The sequence below is a fragment of the Cyanistes caeruleus genome, chromosome 11 (genome assembly GCF_971803275.1).
Source record: "Cyanistes caeruleus chromosome 11, bCyaCae1.hap1.1, whole genome shotgun sequence".
NCBI classification, from domain to species: Eukaryota; Metazoa; Chordata; class Aves; order Passeriformes; family Paridae; genus Cyanistes; species Cyanistes caeruleus.
The window spans coordinates 17,214,639-17,239,556 of record NC_141711.1 but is presented as its reverse complement, the minus strand read 5'-3'; the positions used below and the strand labels follow the sequence as shown (position 1 = coordinate 17,239,556).

Here is a 24,918-nt window from a genome sequence, read left to right as displayed (position 1 = left end):
TTTCTCACAGACAGCTCTTTCTCCAGCACTACAACAAACCATAGGCAGTGAAAAAGGTCTTCCTCAAAAGCAGAGTTAGAAATGTGCTGTTTGTGTAATTAGGATAACTGGCAGCCATCTTGAATAATTAGACCTTTACAGAACTCATGCACTGAGGAATTAACATCATTTACAGTTTTCCAGCTCTCACTTCCCATTCTTTTTCCCTCTAGTATTCAGGCCTCTCTTTACCAGAAGAGCAGCTGAAGAAAAGAACATCAGCTGTGCCCTGGTGAGGGCTGACAGGAGGAACAGAGAAAGGCAAAGTGCAGGTGGTGTAAGTGTAATCAACCAACCAAAGCAGCCCAACTTCGTCACATACAACATAAAAATTCCCCACTCCTTTGGAATAACTATGATTATTATCAGCTCAAACTGCTGTTTTCTTCCATTTTTCCTCTACCTCCTCCTGAATTTATTTTTACCCCTGTCATTAGATGCAGTGCTCTAAGTGCTCACTACAACATCACTTTATATTAACAACAATTATCTGGCAGCTACGCAGCTCACAGCTTTTTTGAAATGCCACCAGAATCCCCATTTCCATTCTCATATCAGTATTTATAACCAAGAGACAAAGATCTGAAATGTTACATCAGACAAGGCTCTGAGAAACCTGCTCTGGTGGAAATAGCAGGGGGCTGGACTAGGTGGCTTCTAAAGATCCCTTCTAACCCACACCATTGTGGGATTCCATGAACACTAAATTATGGACAGTTTTTACAATATTATCCCTTACCATTTCTTACTAGCTCCTTATTAAAAGCACTTGCTTCACAGTAGCTTCTCCCTTGTGAAATGGGAACTGTCTTCATGTCACCTGCCCTGCAGGTGTCAGTGCTACTCAGTAGCGCCATGGTTATCACGTGGATTAATTCCTTCACAATTGTCCTTGTGCAGTGGGGGCCACTGACCAGCCCGTTGGAAGGGAAAAAGAAAGGCTTTAAGTGACGAGCAAGTTCGTTCCAGTCCGAGACACAGTCCTGGTCATCCTTACAGCCATAAATTAGTTCCCCATTCTGCAACATGGAGAAAAAGGAGTCTTTAGGCACATCAGGAAGTCAACTATTAATGCTGAGCTACTCCAAGCATCAGGTTCAATATTTTAAGCATAGAAAAGTGTTATTACCTTAACAATCTGCACACAGACACACAACATTCTCAATCTCTTACAATTTGCCCTCTTAAGTTTAACCAGAACCTACAGGTAACAACCTCCAAATGAGAACCAAAGTCACTGTTTAAATCAAATGCAACTTTCCCAGCTTAATGACCTGTAAGGAATCAGAACAATACAGGTGAATGATACTTGGCACATTTTCCTATCACTTCTTTCTGAACAATGTCAGGAGTGAAAAAGCAACGTGTGAAACACCCTTTTTTACCAGCCCAGACTGGCAAAGGGAAGGTTGTGAAAGGGGACAGAAAAGGTGTGATAGCTGTACTAGTACAAAAAAAGGGCAGCTCATAGAGGTTTAAATAATTCAAATAGTTGATTTATTATTAGAAATAAACTGAAAGAATCTTGTTTCCTAGAATTAATCTGAATATCTCAAAAAATCATCAGTCTGCTTCATTTTTTTCCTACATGAATGCCATGGAATGCCACTTTTTCCTTCACCATTGAGGCCTGCTGTGCCTTGGGCCTGTGTCAGTGTCCTAACAGGAATCTAAAACAAAGTATTTGCAGCAATGTGCCAAGTTCTCCATTTTCTTATTCCTGAAGCAGCACAAAGTTTTAAAACTTTGGCCACCTCATGAGTCCTTTTCTTCCTCAGTGATTCTTTCCCACAAATCCATTCCCCAAGGAACAGTCACCAGTCCAAGGCTGCCAGAGCTTCAGGAGCATTTGGAAAATGCTCTCAGCCACAGGCTGGAGTTGTTGGGGTGTCCTGTGCAGGACCAGGAGTTGGGCTTTGACAATCCCCATGGGGCCTTTTAACTCGGGATAGTCTGAGTCTGAATTCTGAGAAATTAATCTTTCTCTGTCCTTAGCTAAAACCTAACTAAGAACTTTCCCATTTCCTTTCTTGATGTGGTCCAACAGTGATGGTCTGATTAGGTAAGTTTGAAGGAAGCAAGCAGAGACTTAACTGTTTACCTTAAATATTTTCAAGTTGTTCTGTGCCTCTTGTAGTAAGCTCTTCAAAGCAAAGTGCATTCTTTGTTTATTTCTAGAGAAAACAGAATAAAACCAAGAATGTTTTATCACAGCCTTCGAATGTTCACACCTGTGAGCACATGCACTGAGCACATTACTCACACTGAGGTCATTACAAAGGCAAAGTGAACTTCAGATCTGAGTACACAACAGCTCTTGGGTACAATGCTATGCTGCAAAAGGCAGCTTTGATTGCTGAGATAGTGTAAAGGGAGAGATAGCACCAGATATAATCACTGTAAAGGTCCAGAGAAGCCAGCATTGATCATGCATAATACCTCAGTGAAAGACAAGTAATCCAAGCAAGAAATCTGTAATGCAGGTTTTTTGTTGGTTTGGGTTTTTTTTTGGGGGGGAGCAAAGAATCCTTACCCTGAGAAGAGATCCAACGGGCAATATTTACTTGGTCGTTTCCATTTTCCGTTGGCTACCTGTGGAAAACCCAGAGCACTGCTGTTACCCACAGTTGGAACAGCTGCTCTCCCATTTTAACAGCCAGGTGTGTGGCAGTGACACCCTGCCTGCAGAGGTCAGGACATTTAAACCACTTTGAACACAAAATTCATGACCACCGTGGGTGTTCCCAGTCTTTTTTAACTCGAGTCACTCCAACTGCATTCACAAGGGAGGTCACATTAAATCCCAGGGAGTCACAGTCACACCATTCCAGAGTCACGGCAAACAGAGTCCATGAACTCCGTGCCTGTTACATGCTGTTTGTTGTAAGTCACAGAATGCACTTGGTGAGCTGATCTGGGAAGGAAGTCCCACACCAGAGTTGACCCAATCATGGCATTCATAGTCCCCAAAGGCTGATATTATATTTGTTTGCTTCCAGCTTCCCACAGAACTTGTTCCATCTCTCACTAAACAAATTCACACCCTGGGACTAGGCTGTGTATCCTCCTACCAGCTTTAGTCATATCAGAGATTTGAGCAAGTTTCAACAGGAAAGCAAGCCTGGAACAGCAAATAAAGCACAGCCAAAGAAAAGCAGGGTGACTTAATAATTACCTTTAGATGCTGATGCATACAGTAACGACACACCTTGTGCTTTATCTCCTGTGAAATATGGCTGGAAAAAGGAATGAAGCCACACTTTGGCTAAAACAAACAAAAAAAGATCATAAATACAGATGGCTCTCTCTACAGAAATATAAAGGCATACAATATGTAAATCTTTCCAGTTAAAGGAAAATTTTTAAAAATTATAAAAAATTCAGCACTTAAAAGCTGAATCATTTTCTATTATTTTAAAGAATAAAGACACGGAAAACAGCTGTGGCCTACAGAAAAGCCTAGTAATACCCGGGAGTTTCCCAAGTTTCAAAGACTGGGAATTGGAAGAGGGAGGGGGCTGTTTCCTCCTGTGGGTCACAGTGAAAGCAGTGAGCTCTGCCTTCCCCCACTCCAGCATTCCTTGGGAGCTGCTAGGGCCAGTGTGTAGTTTAAGAATGCAAACAACCCCCTTTTTCCCCTGAGGCTCTGCCCCCCTGCACACCTTGATCTCGATGCAGAGGATGGGCCGGTGCTCGGCAAAGCGGAAAGTCTGCAGCCGCGTCAGGTTGGGAAGGCACATCGCATAACCGCTCAGCGTGTCCATGTCCTTGTCACAGCGACACTCTGGGACAGCAGGGGACAAACAACACCAACAGGAAAATCAGCTCCAGGCTACTTGTTTGCTCTGGAGCCGTCTCGTTCACCAGGTGGGGCGTGGGAACAAGCATGGAAGGACAGGAGATGCGGTTTATCAGCTTTAGCCAATTATGCACTTGCACAAAGTTGCCCTCCCCATCATCAACGCCTGGTTTCAGTTTCCTCAAAACTGTCCCAGACACACAGAGTGTCCCAAGAGCTAATGTTAATGGCCAGCTCACAGCTGACCCCAAGAAAGGTGAGGCTTGAAACAGCAAGGGAATGGATTGGCCAACAATAGGTAAAGTGACTCACTAATGTGTTTGTTCAAAGATGTGATCTCCCCTTTGCCTACTACGCATGACCTACCATCCCTCAGCTGAGTCAAAAGGATCTGAAAACCACCAGGAGCAGCATAAACCTAAGAGGCATTCTGAATAAAAACCTTTGAATAACCTCTCTCCACGTACATCCTTTGGGGCACAGGAAGGTCTGTGAGATTGTAGTTCAGAGTTAACAAGAGCACACACCTCCAGATTTTCAAGTACCTGTTACTAAACAGACACACAAAACACACGTTCCTGTTACGGTTTCCACCTCTAAGAAAAATGCCCACTCTGAAAAATACATTACCATAGAAAAAATAAATCTAAGAAACCAGAGCCTCAGGCACCAGCCTGTCATGCCATACTGCTTCACCAGGATGAGCAAGAAGCCTTCTGTCTCCAACAAAATGTTGAGGTTTGTTTTCTTTTTCTAAATTTAAGCAAAAGTACATCCTTCACACCTTCACAGCTGAAAGCCACTTGCCAAACCAGAAAGGCACAGAAATCTGAAGTATTAGAGAAGTTCCTTTGCATGTTACACAGGCTTATGTGAAGGGTAACACTAAAAAGAATCCCTGTTAAAAATGGACAGTGAGATTCACTGTTGTGAAGCACCTGGACACTTCCCCACAACCACATTCCAATCCCAACAGCTGTGGGCGCACCAAGTTTAACCTTGAGAAATAAAACTAAATTCTATCATTCACTTCCACAGAGTATCACTGATTTTCTAACTTTTATTAGACACTACTAACTTTCCTCACTGGATCCTGGCACTGTGGAACTGCTTCTCAAACAGGTGAGGAAAAACCAACAATGGAGCGTCCCATGCTTGCTATATGTAAATTAACTCCTTTTTTTTCCTGGATCAAAGGCATCAAAGCACTTGACTACAGTATTTTGATTTAACACTATTTATCTGCAAGGAGTTTTGCTAAAGCAGGAGTTTCTGGCCATTCTCAGGAATGAGAACGTAAGACAACACAAGGGGCAATCTCTTTGCCTATTTTAGAGCTATCACTTTAAATTCAAGAACACAACCCATTTTTTCCCACAACAAATTTTCAACTTATCATTGTCTAAATATTAAAAAAAGTTTCTTTATATTCTGTAGTGTGATTTTTTTTTTCTTACTTTAGAACAAAGCAAAGTACTTTACAGCTTGAGGAAGCCCCTTTCAAATCACATCCCTGGCCTTACTTACCTGGCCTCTCTGGCTGGATTTTCAAACACAGCTGTCTTACAAAGTCTAAAGGCAGTTGAATAATTTCCTATTGGGAAAAAAAAAAAAAAAAGAAAGAAAACATTTAATGCAAAAATTAATACCCAGTTTAGGAGTCTTGAAATGGAACAGCAAAGTTCAGTGGGTTACACAAAGTACACTGAAGTATGCAGTCAGCAGCTTCTCCCTCTGACTCAGTGAACATCTGTACCTGCAATCACATGCAACACCTCGTCCTCTATAAAAACCAAGGACTGCTTTCAATAAACGTGTGACAAAGAGCATTTTCAGTGCAAATTTAATGTGTGTGAAGGAACCTGCATCATTTTGTTCTTCCCACAAATGAAAAAGTCCCATGTCTCACATTCCACCCTTCCAAGGCAGAACTGTGTAACTCAAGTTCCAGGTGAAGCTGTAACTTTTTCCACTCATCTGATGTTCAGTGAACAAGACCTGGCTGCCCTGAAGAATAGAACAAGGGAAAAGGTGACCTCTGACTGCACAGGAACCTCAACAGTTTATATGAACCAGGTTTCTCCCCTTGTTTTGCAGTTAGTCTAAAAATCTCTCACACTCATCCCCCTCTTGCCTTAGACTGAGCAAAGAAATGACCACGCTTTTTCATCAGTAGCTTGAAATAACCAAACCACTGAGTACAACCCAATCACCTCATCAGCACAGAACAGGATCCCTGTTTGCATCCAAATGCTTCATGTGTGTATCTTGCAAACCCTGTTAGTTCCTTTCACTGGCACTCAGTGTTCCCCCAAACACTTCAGTGTTACAATGTCTAAGCCATCTCTTTTAAGAACAAATCACTTACCCCATGGTGAACATAGTTCTCCCCGAAGAACTGCTTCATCACATGTTTTCCGAAGTCTACAATGTTTTGCAGATGATGTAGTATTTCCTCTGGAGTCTGGAAGACAGAAATGCAATAACTGAACTCCAAAATAATGATAGCAACACTCCAGAACACACATACATCCTGGTCAGTGATTTAACAAATAACTTAATTGCTGCACACTGACGAAGTCAAACAGACATCACACATGAAATTTGTTTCCCTAGTGCCACCTCAGGGGCTGGGACAAGCAGAAAAATAGTCAGAAAAGATGATTCTTCTTTGGTTTCAGGGGGAAAAGGAAGAGAAAGGGACAAAGGTGGAAGAAGGGGAGATTGCTCAAGACCTACTCTGACCATTTTTCTTAAAACAGCTCAGAGAACCTCAGCAGTCCAAAGAGGCACCCAACAGCTGCAGTGCAGAAGAGGCTTGGAATGTTACAAAATACATAATGGAGACTGGGAAGAGAATGGCTAAAAAGACTGAGCCATGCTCCAAACCTCAGCATGAACAGGCACAGAACTGTCCCAAATCCTACCCCAGACATTGAAAAATCTTACTCTTATGTTATATTCTGTAATTTCATAAGGAAAGGTCTCCTACAAGACAAAATGCCAAAAGCTAGAAAGGAAGCTCCATGAGTAGTGGAAGCAGGACAGGGACAACTGCACAGTCAGACAGACTCCTGCTTGTTGAGGAGGGAGCAAAAGAGCTTTACAGCAACCTTACCCCATTCCCAGCACACTCTGCTTCTCTGCAAGGGATTTTATTGTTACAACAGACAACCTCAAAGCTACTCTGTCTTTTTACAACACACACAAAACCCAATTAAAACCTCACAAGAAGATTAAGTGGAGGAAAAGAAAGTGTAACACTTGGGTACATACTAGCAAATCAAAGAGAAAAACAAGAGCAGGGGAGAAGAAAATAGAAACAGAGCAGAGTAAGAGGAAATAAAATACTAGGGGACAACACCCTGACACTGGCACAGCCTAGAGAAAGGAGGAAAGACCACATCTAGCACTAATCACAAAAGACAACAAAGATCCTTCTTTAACTTATACAAATCCTGAATGGTGAGAAGGAACATTACATCATCTCATCAGTAACAGAACTCTCAGCTAATTCCCATTTACATATGGTTCTGACCTGGTTTGCTGATGTGGACAGCACCCACAGGTTTGTGTTTTGTTTGGTTGGGGTTTTTTAACATATATACAGACTCACAGACTGAGAAATAGGCATTTCATAGAAAGTTACTGCTGTGACTTTTACTACATGGAAAGACTCACTGGTTAAGAAGATCAATACAGCCATGAAATTATAAACCAAGCTTAAAACATCATTTAAGAAAAAGTATATTTGATGTATCTAAATTAAACAAAAAAAAAACCCACAAAACAATTAACAGGCTACTTGAACATCACTTTTTAACATCAAAAACCACTAAGATGAAAAGCTTTTGAAGGACCCTCACTACTGCCAGCTCATTCACCAAAACTCAAATAGGCTTTATCAATAACTTTTTTTAAAATTCTTTCATGAAGAAGATCATATACTAAAATAGCAACATGCAATTAATTAAAAGCACTCCATGAGGCCTGACACTTGACTTTCAACTCAAGTAATGCAAGCCCTGCAGTTACATTATTGAGTATTTTTCAATCATAACAATAAGGTTACAATTCACAATAATATCACCTTTTTCAACTACTGGATTATCTAATCCCAAATTCATAATTAAGCAGGTAATTAAAAATACAAAGCAGCATATAGACTTTTTTACCTTTCCCAAAGGAGTTAAGCAGAAGAGACTGAGACCTATTTGTTCACATGTGAATTTCAGTGTGTGTATTACTAGAAAATATTTTTCTTGAACTGCTTCCTTCAGCGTTGTTTACCTTGGATGACCTGTGATGTCAGGCACACAGAACACTTCAGAGCTTAACTCATTTTGCTTAAATCAAGAATACAGATTACTCCTAAAAAAAAAAACCATTTTCCCTGTTGTTGCTATGTGCAAGTTCATCCCAAAACTCTGACTCTTCGGGACTTGTTTACTGATCTGATGATAAAATATTTATTCTGCTCTGCTCCAAGAAAAAACGGCCCTTTAAAAAAATCAATCACCAGAAAAAGTAAATATATTCAAATTACAAAACCTTCTATTTAGAGGGAATTGTGTCACAAAGTCCACACAGTCCCAATGCAAGGCAAATGCAGAACACTGGAGCCAGCTCTCCTCAAAATGCAACACTGGAAAGTGCATGCCCAGCCTCAGTGCTGTGGTGGGTAACTGAAAAGTCACTTCCTGCCTTTCTTTGTGACTTTCTCATACTTCGGTAATTTGTTAAAAACAATTACTATGCAATGATCTCTTTGAACTTAAAATAAAATTAAAAGGAAAAGGGGCAGGTACTCAGTGTTCTGACTGCAACAAACTGACTTTCTACATAAAGTTGTGGTCTAGTCCTCTCCTGCTGTACTAGAAATTGAGATAAGCACTGTTTCCTTTATTGTGATGCACTGACTCGTCATTGTTCTTGTTAACACTAAACATTATTATCTTGGGCTACTACAGAAGAACAAGATACATTTTTGAAATCCTACCAATTTCAGCAGCTCAAAAATCAACTTGAATCATACTTTGGTTTTACCAGACCTTTTTTCAAGTTAAATAGTAGCAGAAAGACCATCAAAAAACTCATACATATACTGTGTTCACTAATTTTGTCTTCCTCTACTTTAGCAACTTTTCCCTTGTCCCTTGTTAAGCTGAATACTTTTCACATTCATCTTCCTGATTTAAAGCAATGAAATGCCCTTTCTAGATGTTTACATTCATCCTTGTTTCTTTTTTTCTAAAATTAAGCACACACACCAGTTCTCAGTAGAGCCCCAGTGCTTTTTGTATTTCACTCATCAGAACAACCTGACACTGCCTCAAAAAGCTGTGGTTCAGGAGCTGCTGTAACTCAAGCCATTCCCAGTATCTCTCAGGTAACATATCCTAAAGACTCCTCTCAAGGTTGAGGAAATGAAAGAATTTGAACCTTGTGCTCCCTCTTCTTATTCTTCTTCCTTGGAACACTGTGTTTATGTTCCACCTTTTGTTTTTGATCATTTTTTATCCCTGTTAAAAGAAATCTAAAGTAACTCACTTCAGCTCCTTCTCAAACAGGAAAACCTTATTGTATCATTGAAGAAACTGGGAGATTGTGTCCTGCCACGTTCTTTTTGTAACGGACAGGACACTAAAATCACCCACTGACAAAGGGTATTCTGTGAACATTTCATGTGTTTCTTCAGATTCCATGGCTTTCTAGCTACTGAACAGGTGGTCAACAGCAGACCTTGACCATGACACCCATTCTGTGCAGTTCCTGTTCTGTCCCACCTGGCTAGAGCCAGGAAAACTCCTTTCTTCCTCAGCATCCCTGTGCTCCAATAGATGGATATGGAACATTTACACTGCCACAGCTGCCCTTACAGAAAGGCAGCCTCACACTCTGCCCCACACACAGCTCCTGGTATCAGTACTCACATCATCCCAGTTACATAAGACAACCTCAGATTTCCTCCTATTGCCAAACCCCCTGAAACACAGGCACATTTCAAAACACACATTTGTTCTTACTCCTGCCAGTCACAGCTCTTTCACAGGTTTCTTGTTTCTCCTCACACTGGCTATTAGCTTACCCAAGGGCATTCAGCAACAGGACACGTTTAAATCTTACCTTATTCTGGTTGGGGGGGGACTTGAGAAATCGAAGCACCACACAGCGCTGGAGGAAAAGAGGAAAGAATAGGCTTTCATTAGCATTTATGAACAGCACAATTGTCTGATTCCCCAATCTACCTCTCTGAGAAATTAAGGAAGAAAAAAAAAACAAAACAGAAAAGTACATTTTAGATGGTTATTTCACTCAACTTGAAATCAAATATGCCAGCTGAAATCAAACACTGCAATGTTTGCTGCCAGCTCTGCCATCAGTTTAACGAGGCAGTCACTCCAGCCACTCCGCATTTCCAGTCACCAAGTGCACCAGGGAAATGCTCCCTTAGCTTACAGCACTGCTCTGAAAATCTGGGAAAGCTCATATGGAACCAAACACACCCCACCCTGGCATTTGTGCACCAAAGCTCCCCAAAAGAGACACAAGGCCCACTCCACTTACAATATTAGCACAGAATTACCAATTATTAAGGAGACATCAGTTACCAGCAGCAACTACACAGCTGAACTTAACACTACATTAAACCCTGCTACTTACAAACTTCTGCAGAGTAAGGAACAAATATAGCAGGTTTCCAAATATTTTACCTCAAAGCCATAGAAAAACTCACTATTTTTTTGTAATTTTTACAGGTTTTATCAGTTTTTAAGTATTCAAAAAGCTTGAGACTTTACATATTAAAATCAAAGTCTGACATGGTGTTAAGAACCTGCAGCCTTAAAAGGAAACACACAGCCCTGCCTCTGGTCTGCCTAAAGTAAATCAGTAGAATCAGCCTATTCAGGTACAATGGGGATACCAACAACTGGGCACCACAGAAGGTAGAGACAAACAGCTGTTTTCCAGATATCTCTTAGCCAGTCTTTCTCCATTTGGGCCTCTCCAAGACACCAAAAAGGATTACATTCCATTTAAACCTGTACCACAGAAGTACACTCAGATTCTCTGATAAAGACAATGCAGACAAAATGTCCCAGTTGCACTTCTGGTTTATGGAATCCAAGCTTTTTCCCTTCCAAATTATTTGCCATTAAAAAACTTCACATAGCATGACAGCACCAGATCTATTCCATATTTCAGAGCTGAAAGCTGTTTCTGCACAGGCTGAGGGAGAGAACTACAGATATCTTTAATTACTAACATGGAGAGAAAGAGAAAACAAGGAAAACTAATGTCAGTGTGCTATCCAAAACACTAACAAAACTAGGTCCAGGTTGAGACGTTGCCACTGAAACCCAGACAAGACCCCTTCCAGATCTAATGTCTCACGCCACCATAAATCTCATAGTTCACACACATCTGGAAAACACTCTCACATGAAAGGATACTTTGCTGTTAATTTGATTTGTCTTGCAAGATGAGTGTCCCAACAGCAAACAAGATACTGCCAGAGTGGTAATTACAGTCAACTGGATTTGACAAAATTCCTGGTGACACTTCCTCTCTCTCTCATTACGTCCTACACATAGGTAACAGCCCAGGCCTGACAAGCCTGTAGCTCTGTGTGCAGTGCGTTACTCTTACAGTGTTTCAACCATTTGGATCTCCTGCTTTAATTATTCATAAGTGGATCAGTGATGGAGTGATCTGATTATCACTTCTAATCCATTCAGAAACATGATTCTGTAATCTTTCAAGGCTAGTGTAGATCTTTATCTTTTAATCAGTTCCCAGACAAGATTCCAACCAGTACTCTGGAAAACCTGATATGCTCTCATAGGAACCAGGACAGTATCTGTTCATCAGCAAGTCATTTCTGATTTGTCAAAATGACCAAAATTACATATGGAAAAAGAAGAATGTGTTGCTGGTCTAAAGATGTCAAAAGAAAGCACAGCACTGTTCAAACAAAACTTCACAGATGCACTTAAACCAGCCAGCCCACACTACATTTTAGTAAGACTATTTTAAATGACTAGAGGAAATAAAAACCCAAAACCACCAACAAACAAAAACCCACCCCAAAACCAAACCTCAAAAAACCCTCAGAAACACTTCTTTCCTACTTTGAGGCAAGTGTCCAGCTAGATCTATCCCTTTGTGCATTTAAATACCTCCACAGAACCAAGGTTAACCCATCAGATGTCACAGATGTCAACTGCTTCAGAACTATCACCACCAAAAATATTGGCCCACATTTCTCATGCTATTGCATTTCTGATTCACTTGGCGGATTCCTTACTTGGAAATATTGTGGGTGGTTGTTACCATGAGGGTTTTTGTCAGTTATCTTAAGATGCCTTTAATTTTTTTATATTTACAGAACAGAAAATATGTGCCATACTTATCTGCATGCTCAAGAATGGCCCAAATCCCAAAGAGAACAGATCTCTGAAGAGGTTGCCACTACTCCTTAGCACTTTGAGGATCAGATCAACTAGATCCTAATGCTCCCTAAATGTCCTTCTCCACAACCAGTGGAAGGGCTTACAGAGGTGCCTAGCACCAGTTCCATCAAGGCACTGTCACCATCAGAGTATTTTGTTAGCTGGGTAACAGTCCCAGAGAGATAAAAGGATGAAAAAAGCAGGCTGTAAGCAGAAGAGGAAAAGAAAGAAACAGAGCATGGACGGAGGCAAATGTCATAAAACACATGCAACATTAAAAGGCTTCATATCTTTTGATGTCAGATAAGTTAGAAAAATAATGAATTCAAAGAAAGAATTCTCTACTTTTTTTTTTAATCCGCGAATATGTTCAGTCTCCATTTAGTGACAAAAGACTAAAAATAACCAACTCATCAGAACATCACACACGACTGTCTTACTCTCAAATAAGGAATTTAAGGACAACTCTCACATAAGAGCAAAGCAGCTTGATGGCAGATAACAATGTTCTTAGTGGCTCCAGGACCATACTAGGGCTACAACAACCATTTCCAATTGTTATGGAAAACTGAAAACAAACACTAGCAACAAGGATACCCAAACTTGCATCTCTGAAAACACATCCACAAGCGCTGGGCTGGAGATGATGTAACCAGAAGTGTTCCAGAGGAGCTCGGTCCCAAGCCACAGTCTGCAGCCTGCAGTTTACAGCCCCACCAAGAAAGGCAAACACTTCTTTAGCACCCCATCAACGAACAATTGTTTGGGTTAGAGCAGAACAAAGTTAAGGATTGCCAATAAGGAGAGAAGGAGCAGTGGGAGGAGCTGTGAAAATACTCAAAATGGACAGCATCACAGAACCAGCGGGATGTGTACATACACACAGCTCTTGTCCTCGTGTGTCCTGGGAAAAAAACAGTGTCCCGGGCTTGGTCCCCAAAAGCTTACCTGTAAGAATTTTTCTTCTCCTGAGCAGTTACTACAGCTATTATATTAATCTTAATCAATTAAATCCAAAAAATAAAGTAATCCTTGGTAGCTCGGCCAAAATATGACTGGCATCAATCCAGGTACTTTGGATTAGGCAGTAGCATTATGAAACCAGGATAAAAGCTTACATTTGTTTCTTTTCAGCTTGGTGTTTGATATTGACCTTATTCTATGACCTCACTGTCATAGAATGCAGGCCTCCTGAACTGGAGAGTTTTTAGAAGTTAAACACAACTGGGGCAAATCTATAATCTTGATATTTCCCTTCAGGGAACAACTTCATTTGCATCACAGATTTTTTTCAGGTCTCTTGCTACATTAGTAACAAAAAACTAGATAAGAGTTGGTAGCAGTAAAAGAAATAGGAAAAATTAAAATTAGCTCAACTACTGGTAAAATTGCTTATATATACAGAAAGATGTGTGTTTTCCCTCTGCTCACACACACGTTTAAAATAAGTTTCAGTACAAAAATACAAAGAATTAGCCTGTCCAAACACAAAGCCTGGGAAACATCAGCTTCTCCTTTTCCAAATAAGCAGGTTCACGTCATTTGTTATTACTCTGTTATTATTCTAAGAAGCACACACTAACTGCTTTTGTCTGGAGGCAAAGCACTACCCTGACATCTCCTTCCACAACTGGGAAAGATTCTCATCTCGTTGATTCCCAACTTGTGATCACATGTGCAAGATCAACTGGTAGAGAACATGACTCTGAGAAGCAACTTTTTAAATCCCAAAAGGAACTCCACCCCTCTTCCCACACCCATCATCTCCCTCACTCCACACCACCTCATAAATTCTGGCATCTAAAAACTCACCAGTACTTTTGCAGGCACTATCTGCAATTTTACATGACAACATTTGCTTTAAAAGGCACACAACACAGAAACAGAGTAAGAAGACCCGTCTTTCTTTTAAAGTTGTGCATGTAAAAGTCACAAGTTTCTAACTATAAACATGGGGTGAAACACTCTCAAAGAATGGTAACAAATCTCTATAATTGCTCTGCTATTTTTTTGCAACTAATTTCACACACCACCACCAACCACTGCCAAAGGAGATGAAGATACAAAGTCAAATACATTTACAGAAAATAGTGTCCGTAAAGGCTCTGAATTTCTTTATAATTCGTTATTTAATTCACTATTTTGCTGACCCTAAAGAGCTACCAAGAACTTATCAAACACAGCTTTAAGGATGCCAGACCTACCACTGTGATTATTCAGTTCTACCTAATCATTGTGGGTTTACAACAACCTACAGCAATGACACCTACAGAAAGTACATTCTAATTCTCAGTCCAAGGGAGGGAGACAAACTGAACACAGTGATATGCAAATACTGAATACTAACAGTTCCAAGGATACTCAACATGAACTATGGAATTGTTTAGCTGATACTAAGATATTCCTGCAGTAGCACACCATAGCTGCATACACTATTTATCAACTGAAAAAAATATTCTGACTTTTTTATTCCAAATCTACATCCCACGGCCCCTTCAATTCTAATTCTAGTTTGAGGGATTTGAACAGAAAACAATAGTTTTCTATTCAGAAAACGCAATTTCTGGGAAGGAGAAAAATGGACAAAGAAGTGTTATCTTCACATCTCAGAAAAGAATAAGAGGGAGAGTTCCTTCTTCAGAGAAATTACAGAACTCAGTGAAAACATGCCCACCACACTGCCCAGGCACTTCAGCCAAAGCTTATCTTCACAATACTCAACACAAGTCATTTTTAAAGGTCTCATCCAGGGTCAGTGTGCTGTGCAATGTGAATGGTTATGAGAGATGGAAACAAACCAAATGCTGGAAAAATTTGCAGCTTTTGAATGAAAGACACTGGTAATATCATGCACAACTGTTTTCCAACTCAGTTTTGTTCTACACAAAGTGGATAAGATCACACAAAACAAAGTGAGGAAAGCTACATTTCCTGCCAGTATGGAGGAAGTTTAGCAATTGCTCGCATATAGCGCAAAGAAGCATTCAGAAATCGGAACAATACTCTCTTATTTAGCACAGGAGTCCTTGAAGAACAATGGTTTTATTTCTTAACATGAATAAAGGATTTATGGCGTGGCATCTGGCTTGATACCATTCAATATGGCAAACCATTATTTGAAAGCAAACCCCCCATGACACTTGTTTTCTTTAGCACAGAGCTCACAGCTTGCACCAGACTTCAGGTGCTCATTCCAACTCTTTCCTTTTTTCTGCTTGGTTATGATCTCGATTCCCGTGAGAGTCAAGCACTACCTCAGGTTTCACTTTATAGCTAAGCTTCTATAACCTTGCAATACACAGATGGTACCAATTCCAAGAGATTTTAATGATTGCACTCTGCAAGAGTGAGAAGGAAATGTCTGCCCTTCAGCCAAATCAGTGTACCTGAAATGATATCAGGTGATACACCCACTGGTACAAGGTGGAAACACAAACCAGAGAGAGAACAAGATGAATAAACCCATTGATGCCTGGCCCTCAGTGTGCATTAGCACTGTCTGGGTAGCACAGCACATGAGCCCTGATGTCCTCACCATGAAACACAACCATGAAAAATGGTCCTTAATATTTAAAAACATATCACATACCTCATCCATCTGTCAAACAGGTGAGTTGTACCAATCAGAACATAAAAACATGTCCTAAGCTTCCTCCCTTTAAGCTGCCCTAAAGCCCCCTCTTATCAGCAACACCCACTTCCCAGCACTTAGCTGCCAAGTCATCTGATGTTATGGTGTTCCAGGAAATTATTAATGGGAGGGAGGAAATAAAGACTCAAAACAGTAAGAGGGATTAGAATGAAGTTAAATAATTAAATGGACAGTTAGAACAAGTGAATAATTCTCAGCATCCAGAACAACTCAGCCAGAAGGCACCTAAGCAAGCCTTGTGCTCATGCAGAATCCAGTGACTCTGTTGCTTCCCAAGTAAAAGCAGGTCAGGGAGGACAGACAGTTCAAGGAGGTCAGAACAGCTCCTTGACACTTTATTCCATGTCACAGAGAAATCCTGTGACTGAGGCAAAAGGAACAGCCACTGAAAAGCTGAGAGAGGGGAAGAACCAAGAGTGAACAAAGTAGGCTCTTGAACAGAGCACTCCTACACAGCTTAGGGTCAGCCAGGCTGCTTTAGCCAAAGCAGCCAACCCACGGCTGCTGTCAGCTGAGGGCAGATACAGGAGCAGCACAGAAAAGGCACACAAACTATCACTGCATGACAAGCACTTGTAACAGACACAAAAGAAATATTTTTAAAATAACAACTTGATCTCAACTGCAAAAGGAACTCATTCAAGTCTGAACTAGCATTGAACCCAACCAGAAAAAAAAAAAAAAACAGGATCATTTTTAATCAAGGCTAATGATCTCCTGTGCTTGACTGCAAAACTGGGATTTGTTTCACCTTTTCACTGGATATAGCCTTCAGCATTCTCAAAAGTCACACAAAAAAAGGGAAAAACAGACTCAAAGTAGAGGTTGAATTTCCAAAGAAGGTCACCAAAAGCCAAATCAGCTCCAACACTCATTATTAGCAAAAGATAACACCTCTGAAACAAGTATTCTGCAGGGAGGAGAGAGGTGCTGCTGCAGTTAAATGATCACTGTCATATGGAATTAGTGTTAGACCACAGAGCTTCTGTCTCCCATCTCTATCCACACACATCCTGTGTTTTCCCATCTGCATCTACAAAACTTAAGGTGCTCCTATAAGAAAAGTTTTAATTGCTGCCTTTCTGCTGTCTCTCCTCTCTACACTGAGCCCGGCTACCCAGTGCCACCTTCCCTTTCACTTCACGCAAGACACTGAACTGCTCTGCATTCAGAGCCTCCCTTCAGTGCAGAAACCTGGTAAACACAAGAAAATTTTAAGTTTAACTACAGGTACAATATGGAATTGAAATCCTGATACAGAATTAAAATTCCTTGATGTTGACTCAACCTAATAACATGGGGGAAGTGTGTGTCAATAAAAAGCTTCACAGCTAATTGACAGAACTGGAAGTACTTCCAGTAATTTTTAATTCTTTGTTTACAGTAAAAGCTTTGCAGATTGTACTCAAGTAATGGTATCAACAGTAAAAGCTGTACCTGTTTAGCCAAAGAACTAAATACAAGCAATTACAAAACTGTCTTTTTTTATCCACTGACCATAGATGTGTATCTAAGTATCAATTAGCCAAAGTCAGTGCAAGGAATTATACAGTTTAATTATAAAGGTGTCACAAAGGTTCCCAAATTCCAGCTCAAACTGGTGATTGCTCTCTCTTCCTAAGAACTTCATTGCTGTTCATAGCAAGAAAGGCATCTTCTTTCTTTCTTATTCACTGATGACACACCCTGATCACATACTTGGCTTTTTCAACTGGTTTTCATAGCTGCTTCAGTCAAGTAAATAAATTTTTTAAAAAACAAAAGCAATGACGACTAAGAAAGAAGAACTATTACCTTTACTCATCAAGCTGTCTTCCTGTCCTTTTGTCTAAGTAAGCAAAAAGTGTGCAGGTGTGGGGGTTTTGTTAAACAATATTTAGAGTCAGACACTGCTGAGATATGCACACACCCAAAAAAACAAAGCTGGAGAAGCCAGGTCAAAGAAATGCCCTATGAAATTTAAAAAAAAACACCACACACACACACCAAAACCAAACCAACAAAAACCACCCAAACAGAAGAGGCAGAAAACTCTCCAAAACCAGACACAGAACTCCTCCCCACACTACATGATTCCCAAATCCATCAGACATAAAGATCAGCACAGGTTTGGAATGTAAATAGAATTGCATCAAGGAGACAAAAATGTTTAAGTTCAAGTCTTACCAAAACTATGCCTTTCCATTAGTCAAAATAAAATTCAACAAATAAAATGTTGCATTTTACCTTTTCTGGTAATATCTTTCTGTGAAAGAACCAAGAGACCACAATGTGGCCATATCTAAATCAGAGCAATATTCAGAAAAGGCCATTAATAATAAACTACTGTATTTATAACCACAAGTACAGCTTGTGATTCTTTAATACAGGAATCAGCAGCCTGTTCTATATTTCTATGAAATTAAGACATTCATAGATATTAATGAAAAAAAAAATAATCAGAACACAACTGAACAGAAAACAGAACACAAATGAAAAAAAAAAAAAAAACAACTTGCTTTTTAATCAGGGACCTTGAATTTCTCAGGAACAATTTGGAATTTTGCGGGATGTCAATACTTACACGAACTTCAATAGCACAAAAGAGATTCAGGCAACTCCACACAGGAAAACAACAGAAGAAACAGGCCACACAAGTTTTGGGACTTGTACAAAATGACATCATCAGAAAAAGCACCTTAAGAAGATTCTCTCAACAAGACAGCAATTAATGATCAACATCATCACTTTCTGCCAAATAAGACCAGAGGAAAGCTGCAGATAACTAAGTCATTCCTACCAGAAGCTTTCTACTCTTTCAACAACACCTTTCTGTCCAAACGTATAATCCTGTGCTCTCCTCAAGTAAGTTTATTACAACAGAACTGAACTTGTCATTATTCTTATAAACAAAACAACCAACCAGCCACAGGAAAGCTATTTCATAATGCAAAGGCACTATTAGGAACAATTATCTATCCTGACTGACACAAAGCCCCTTCTCATAGAGTTATTTCAAAATCCCAAACCAAACCCCTCTCCCCCCTATGCAGAAAGTGACTTCCTGCATGTGCTTTGCAGCCACCATAATGCAGGTGCCAGCAGAAGCAGCTACAGACACAGTGAAAACAGAGACTGCTGCTAAAACACAAGATACCCCTCTCTTCCTGTACCTCTGCTCACTACAGTCCCCTGTGCAGTCAGCACAAGGAGTGGGAAGGATGCTTCTAAAGCAGCACTGGGACAGCCTCCATCTTTACCACAGGTCTTGAAGGGAAAATAAATAGCACGGAGAGAAACATTATTTGTTTACTACAGGAACCAATTTTGAGAATCTTCTGCAAGCTTGATTACCTGGCTTGACTCCCTCATCCATACGATGCTTCACTTACCTTCTCCATCTCTCCTCCTTTCCCTTTTCCTACTTGTAAGCTCACAGATGCTCTGGAGATGGTTTATGCATTTACTAATTAAGTCCTGTAAAGCCCAAAGATACCCGCTGGAGCTGCAAACATTCCAATACATGAAATAGATGAACATTAACAATCCAGGCATCTGAAGCCATAAACCACAGCCTTTTGCAAGCATATGCCAAGGTTGTTCTAGACCATCTGACTGAATAAAAATCAAGCTGGGGATAAAAAAATTCCCATTTTCCACTTCTCCATACTCACCCTGAAACACAAGTTTAACGTTCAAATGTATTTCAAAATTAGGCTTTTGGTTACCACAATATCCCAAAACACAAGACGTAAAACAGAGGCCAGGGGGAATGGACATACTTCATGTCATAAAACAACTACTGCGGACTACAAGCACAGGTTTCAACAGCAGAAGGAAATCCAAGTTATTATTCCTAGAGTTGCTTACACTACTTCCTACAAACATCTACTAAAGCCTTTTGAAATGAAGTGTTAAGCGTCCCATAAGAGCAAACAACTGATTAAAGTGCAGAACTCCAAAGGAGGATTTCCAGCTCACTACTGAAAAGTTAAGGCTCTGTGCTGCAGAAAGACACAACAGCTTACCAGGAGATAACTGTTCTGCAGCAGTTCCTTTGAACCCTCTCTACTGCTCATGAGAAGGGAGGAGGAGGGAAAGCAATGATTAGCTCTCTTTTTAAATCTTAAGCCAAATTTGAAGCAGAAGGAGCAACTCTCCACTGAAAACTCCGGGAAAAAGAAGCTTTCTAAACCACACAGGTGGCTGTGATGGTACTTGGTTGGGAGTTTCTCGAGCTGTAGCTATCCTGCAGCACAAGTATCTCACTAACACCTCAGAGTTACCAGCTGTATTTCACACTAGAATCATGAGGTAGGAAAACTGTCTGATCATTCTAACACTTCAGCAGACTGCAAGACTCCACAAAGGCCTTTCGACCACAATTCAGTTTCAATTTGGACTAATTCATTCACAGCTTCAATAAAAACCAAAAAGAAAAGCTTGATCACCAGAGAAATTTGTGCCATAGTTCTGTACATCTTCTGGAACTTTAGATTCTCCAGAACTGAAACTTTAAAAATTCATTAAAGCAGAAGCTTGAGTGCTCATCAAGCAAGCAAGCACAGAGCTCTGGTGATAACAATGGGAACTGGAAATGCTCGGCAGACATTCCATCTTTATTCATCAGATCACTGTCTAAATGCTGCCAAACTAATTAAAGTAACTCTATAAAACTACCACTGTAAGAAGAGATGTGTTGAGTAACCCATGCTGTGCCTCAGGATCCTTATCCTGCACTGGAGGGATAAGGAACAGCGATGCACTTGCAGTGATTTGAGCACACGGCAAGACTCCTGTCACTGCTGCATCCTGCAGGATTAACAACCAGCAAGAGGAAAAAGCACAGCAAGCACTGACAGCACTTTCATGGAGACAACAGAGCACTTTCCATAGGATGCCAGCATCCCACTGCCATTGTCTGGACGCACTGGAAAAGCGGCTGCGTGTCGCCTGCGTCCAGGGCTTATCAGCTCACTGCCAGCAGAGCTGTTTGTTGGGCATGTGACTTTTCCATGACCAACTTTTTAATTTGGTACTGTACTGGGTTAACAATGCGTTACATTCATGTCTTAAAGGGCAACCTGGGAATGGAGCAACCCCAGGAAATAAGCAGAGCCTTAAACACAGGAGAGCTCCTTGTGATGACATGGGCCTTACAGCTCCTACTGTCCATCCCTGACCCAGCCACAGCCCTCACAGGCAGGAACAGGAGTGTCCAGCCAGGCTGCCCACCCCAGCCCACACACCCTGTGTGCTGGAGACATGACCTTGCACAGGGCTGTTATCAGTGCTCCAAGGAGTGGTGCATAGAGCAGGAGTTCAAACACAACACCCCAGACCTCATTTTGCGAGAGGCAAAGCAGCTCATGCCCTCTTCTCCAGAAGGATAGGGATTCACTTTTTTGTTGAAGTTTAAAAAACAAAACTTCTCAAATTTTCCAGAAGCAAGGAAGAAAGGCTTGGAGAGTTAGGGACCAGCTTCCTCTCCACATTTCAAAACACTGCTACACATCAGAACATGGAAACAACAAGCACATGCACTGTTCTGATCTGACCTCTCACTTGTATCTGAGCATCCATTCGTGTCTCACCACCACCAAATCCCTATCCCTTCCTCTGGCACTGATACACAAAAAACACGGACTGGGAAGCTACAGAATGAAGCAAGGACAGTCAAAATGTCTTAGCTGTGCTGCTGATCCGTTCACACGAACCTGAGAATAACTTAACACCAGATCAAGGGAGCGATGATTAATGGTGCAAGGATGTCCTGTTCCTAAGAGGCACAAAGCTACAATTAACATCTAAATAGTATTTATAGGCTTCAAGTTTACCAGAATTTGTCATCAGTAGACACAAAGATCCAAAACGTAAGCTTTTAGTGCTTCAAAGTTGCCTACAAAGGAAAAATTGTATCTATTTCACTTTCACTCTATTGTAAAAGTTTTAGCATCTTGTTAAAAAGAGAACTGGCAAGATCAGCAGCTACTCTGAATCACTGGCTGACTTCCTCACTTTCCACATCTTTAAAGATAATCACAATTACATCACTAACAATCCATTATTTATCCTGATTCCCATCATCCAGTGACTGAGTAGTTTCTACACTCCCTTTTTCAAAGCTAAAATGTAACAGGAAGCAAAATCATGCATATTCTTCTTGCACCAAAAATAGCTTTTAAATAGAATTTGATATAAAGAAAAGAGGGGGGGAAAGCCAGAGCCACATAAGTGCCCCTCCTAAAGTTTGGAAACCACCACAAGATTTCTAGCATTTTCTCAGGCTTGGTATTTGCTAATATTTCACAGCCAATACCGATAATACAGAAAACAGACATTAAAAGAATCCGGTATTTTCAGTCATTTAGACATATTTTTTAAAAAGTGTTTTCAAGATTCAACTCTTATTACAGATCTTTTTCTACAAAAATCCTATATTTCATTATTCTGGCTTTTCTGAGTTCTGATCTATGAATCATCAAGAACATTCTGTGGCAAATCCATACCAGCTTTTAAACTGAAATACAAATACATCTTTAAAGTATAAAAACAGAACAGGAATGAACTCCTTCAAGGGGCATGTATCCCAATACATTAAGTAAATAATGTGCATGGCAAGGGGGGCACGAATACACTGTCAGCATAAACTGACACAGAGTCTGCTTAATTGGATTCAGCTTCGTTTAATCATCACTGCTTCAAATACTGAATCTATTTTATTAGATTTTTTAAATAAAACACACTTTCATCCCCCCGTGGCCCCCCAACCCAACCCACCCCCCCAAAAAAAACCCAAAAAAACCCAGACAAACAAAAAGGGAAAAAAAAAATAATCAACAAAACAATAAACCAGACCAACAGGTAGATGGGAGAATGGGGATTAAGTGGCCGCCGGGGTCACATCACACCAGTTCTGTGGCAAAGGCAAAAACCTAAATCAGAGTCGGGAGCTCGGCCCAGCACTGCAGCGAGTGCTCAAACTCCTCACAGAGCCAGAGTCGGTGACAAAGGGAAAAACACGCCTTCACCAGCTCGCCTTCTCCTGTCACATCACCCACACCCGGGAATGATGATGGAAAAGGTTAATTTTTAGCACTTTTCCTCACAGCTCCCATCTCCAGGCGGCAGCTGCCCGGCCATCGGTTGCTCTCCCTCCCATCATTACTGGCCGTGACAGAGGACCCAGCGAAACGGCCGCTCGTCTTCCCCACGGGACGGGCCCGATCTCCCCGGGATAGAAAACTCCTCCGGGAAAGAAAGCAGCGAGGGCGGGCGGCGGGGCCGAGCGGCCGCTCCCGCCGGGCCGCCCCCCTCACGCGGGCCCGGGTTGGGGCTCCCTCGTACCTGGCAGTGTGAGACCACGAGGCTCTGGTTTCCTTCCCCGTGGTATTTCCATTCATTCTCATCCATCTTCTCCACTTCCATGCCCGGCCCGGGCCGCGCGGAGGGCAGGAGCAGCCGCCGGCCCCGCCGCCTCACGCCGCCACCATCGCGGCTGCGCCGCCCGCCCTCAGCCGCGGGAAGTCCCGCCCGCCGCGGGCGCCATCTTGGAGCCGGGCAGCCCCACCGCCGTGGCGCGGCCGGGCAGCGCTGCCGGGGCAGCGGGAGCCCTCAGGCGCCGCGCGGGCAGAACCGGCGGCGGAAAAGCGTCTTCGGCCTCCGGGAACGGCCGGTCAAAGGAGGGGGTTGCTCTGCAACGGTCTCGGCTTCAGCAGCCCTGTCTGTAGTTTTGGGCACCGCGCTATAAAAAAAAAAAGAGGTTAAGCTATTGAAGAGCATCAAAAGGAGGCCATAAGGATGGCAGAAAGATCGGGAGGGGAAGCCTTATATGCGGAGCAGCTGGGATGACTTGATTTGTTCATCTTGGGGAAAAGGAGACAGGGGCCTTTAGGGAAAGAAACAATCTAAAGAGACCTCGTCTTTATGAGGAACGCACCCAGAGTGGGGTCGGGGCACTGAACAGGCTCCCCTCGGTCACAGCCCCGAGGCTGACAGAGCTCAAGGAGAGTTTGGACAATGCTCTCAGGGACAGGGTGGGATTTTGGGGTGTCTGGGAGCTGGACTCTGATCCCGATGGGTCCCTTTAACTCTGTGTCCTACGGCATGGGGTGCCTGTGGACACTGTACTCACCGTGAGGAAGATGAGCTCACAGCAGAGGCTCTGTGCATGGTCCAACACCCAAAATAGGGAAGGTTCTGACCCCTCTGGGACTGCGTTTCACAGAATCGATTCGGCTGGAAAAGACCTCCAAGACCATCAAGTCCAACTTAAAACCAGTCACCACGTTATAAACCCATCACTAAATGCCACATCCAGTCTTTCCTTGAACAGCCCCAGTCGCTCCCAGTGACTCCACCATCCACCTGGGCAGTCCCTCCCAATGTCTTTTCAGACACAGTTTCCAGCTACACTGGTTTGAATTTTACAGATGTTGATCTTGCAGTCAAGTGTCTGTTTAATTAGCCTTGTGCTCCAGTACACCAGGTCATTCAAAGACCTAATGTTACAAGCAGAAAGATCAGTGTCTGTGTAACATAAAAACTAAACACTAAGCTGTTTTCCCAAGTATGAATATACACATACTTGATTTACGATAAATAGAAAATCTAAACATCCAAATGCACTATCACATGCCCAGGATTAAATTCTAGAACCCTTAATCTAGTAATTTTTATGACTGACTTGACCACATGCAGCAAAACTTACCCTTCAATGACCATTTTAAAACAATCCCTCTCTGAAATTCCCCCTTTTCTTTCCTGCTTCCTCACAAGGCTCTTCATGACAGGGCCCAGGCTGACACAAAAGGAGGTAATTAACACTCAGAAGCTTTCCTCTGTATAATGAACACATTTGTATAATTTGGATAGTACCCAAACTTGACTCGCTATTGCAGCTTTTCTAAAGAAAGTCAAAGTGAAGTAAACTCTCCCTTTTTTACAGAGAGAGAAGATGCACCTAGAAGGCTGAAAATAAAACTTGCATAAATCTG

At 41.6% G+C, this 24,918-nt stretch overlaps 1 protein-coding gene across 1 annotated transcript in view; it reads right to left on the bottom strand.

Moving 5' to 3' along the window:
- IPPK (inositol-pentakisphosphate 2-kinase) overlaps positions 1 to 24,918 on the bottom strand; it is a 31,386-nt gene extending 6,468 nt beyond the window's left edge. The window contains exons 1-9 of the mRNA XM_086845188.1: positions 23,270 to 24,918; positions 9,965 to 10,012; positions 6,207 to 6,302; positions 5,366 to 5,432; positions 3,702 to 3,823; positions 3,215 to 3,304; positions 2,573 to 2,631; positions 2,141 to 2,213; positions 779 to 1,058 (exon numbers count right to left, since the gene is read on the bottom strand). Coding sequence (XP_086701314.1) covers positions 779 to 1,058; positions 2,141 to 2,213; positions 2,573 to 2,631; positions 3,215 to 3,304; positions 3,702 to 3,823; positions 5,366 to 5,432; positions 6,207 to 6,302; positions 9,965 to 10,012; positions 23,270 to 23,350 — 916 coding nt within the window. The 5' untranslated portion in view covers positions 23,351 to 24,918. The remainder of the gene's footprint in view (positions 1 to 778; positions 1,059 to 2,140; positions 2,214 to 2,572; positions 2,632 to 3,214; positions 3,305 to 3,701; positions 3,824 to 5,365; positions 5,433 to 6,206; positions 6,303 to 9,964; positions 10,013 to 23,269) is intronic.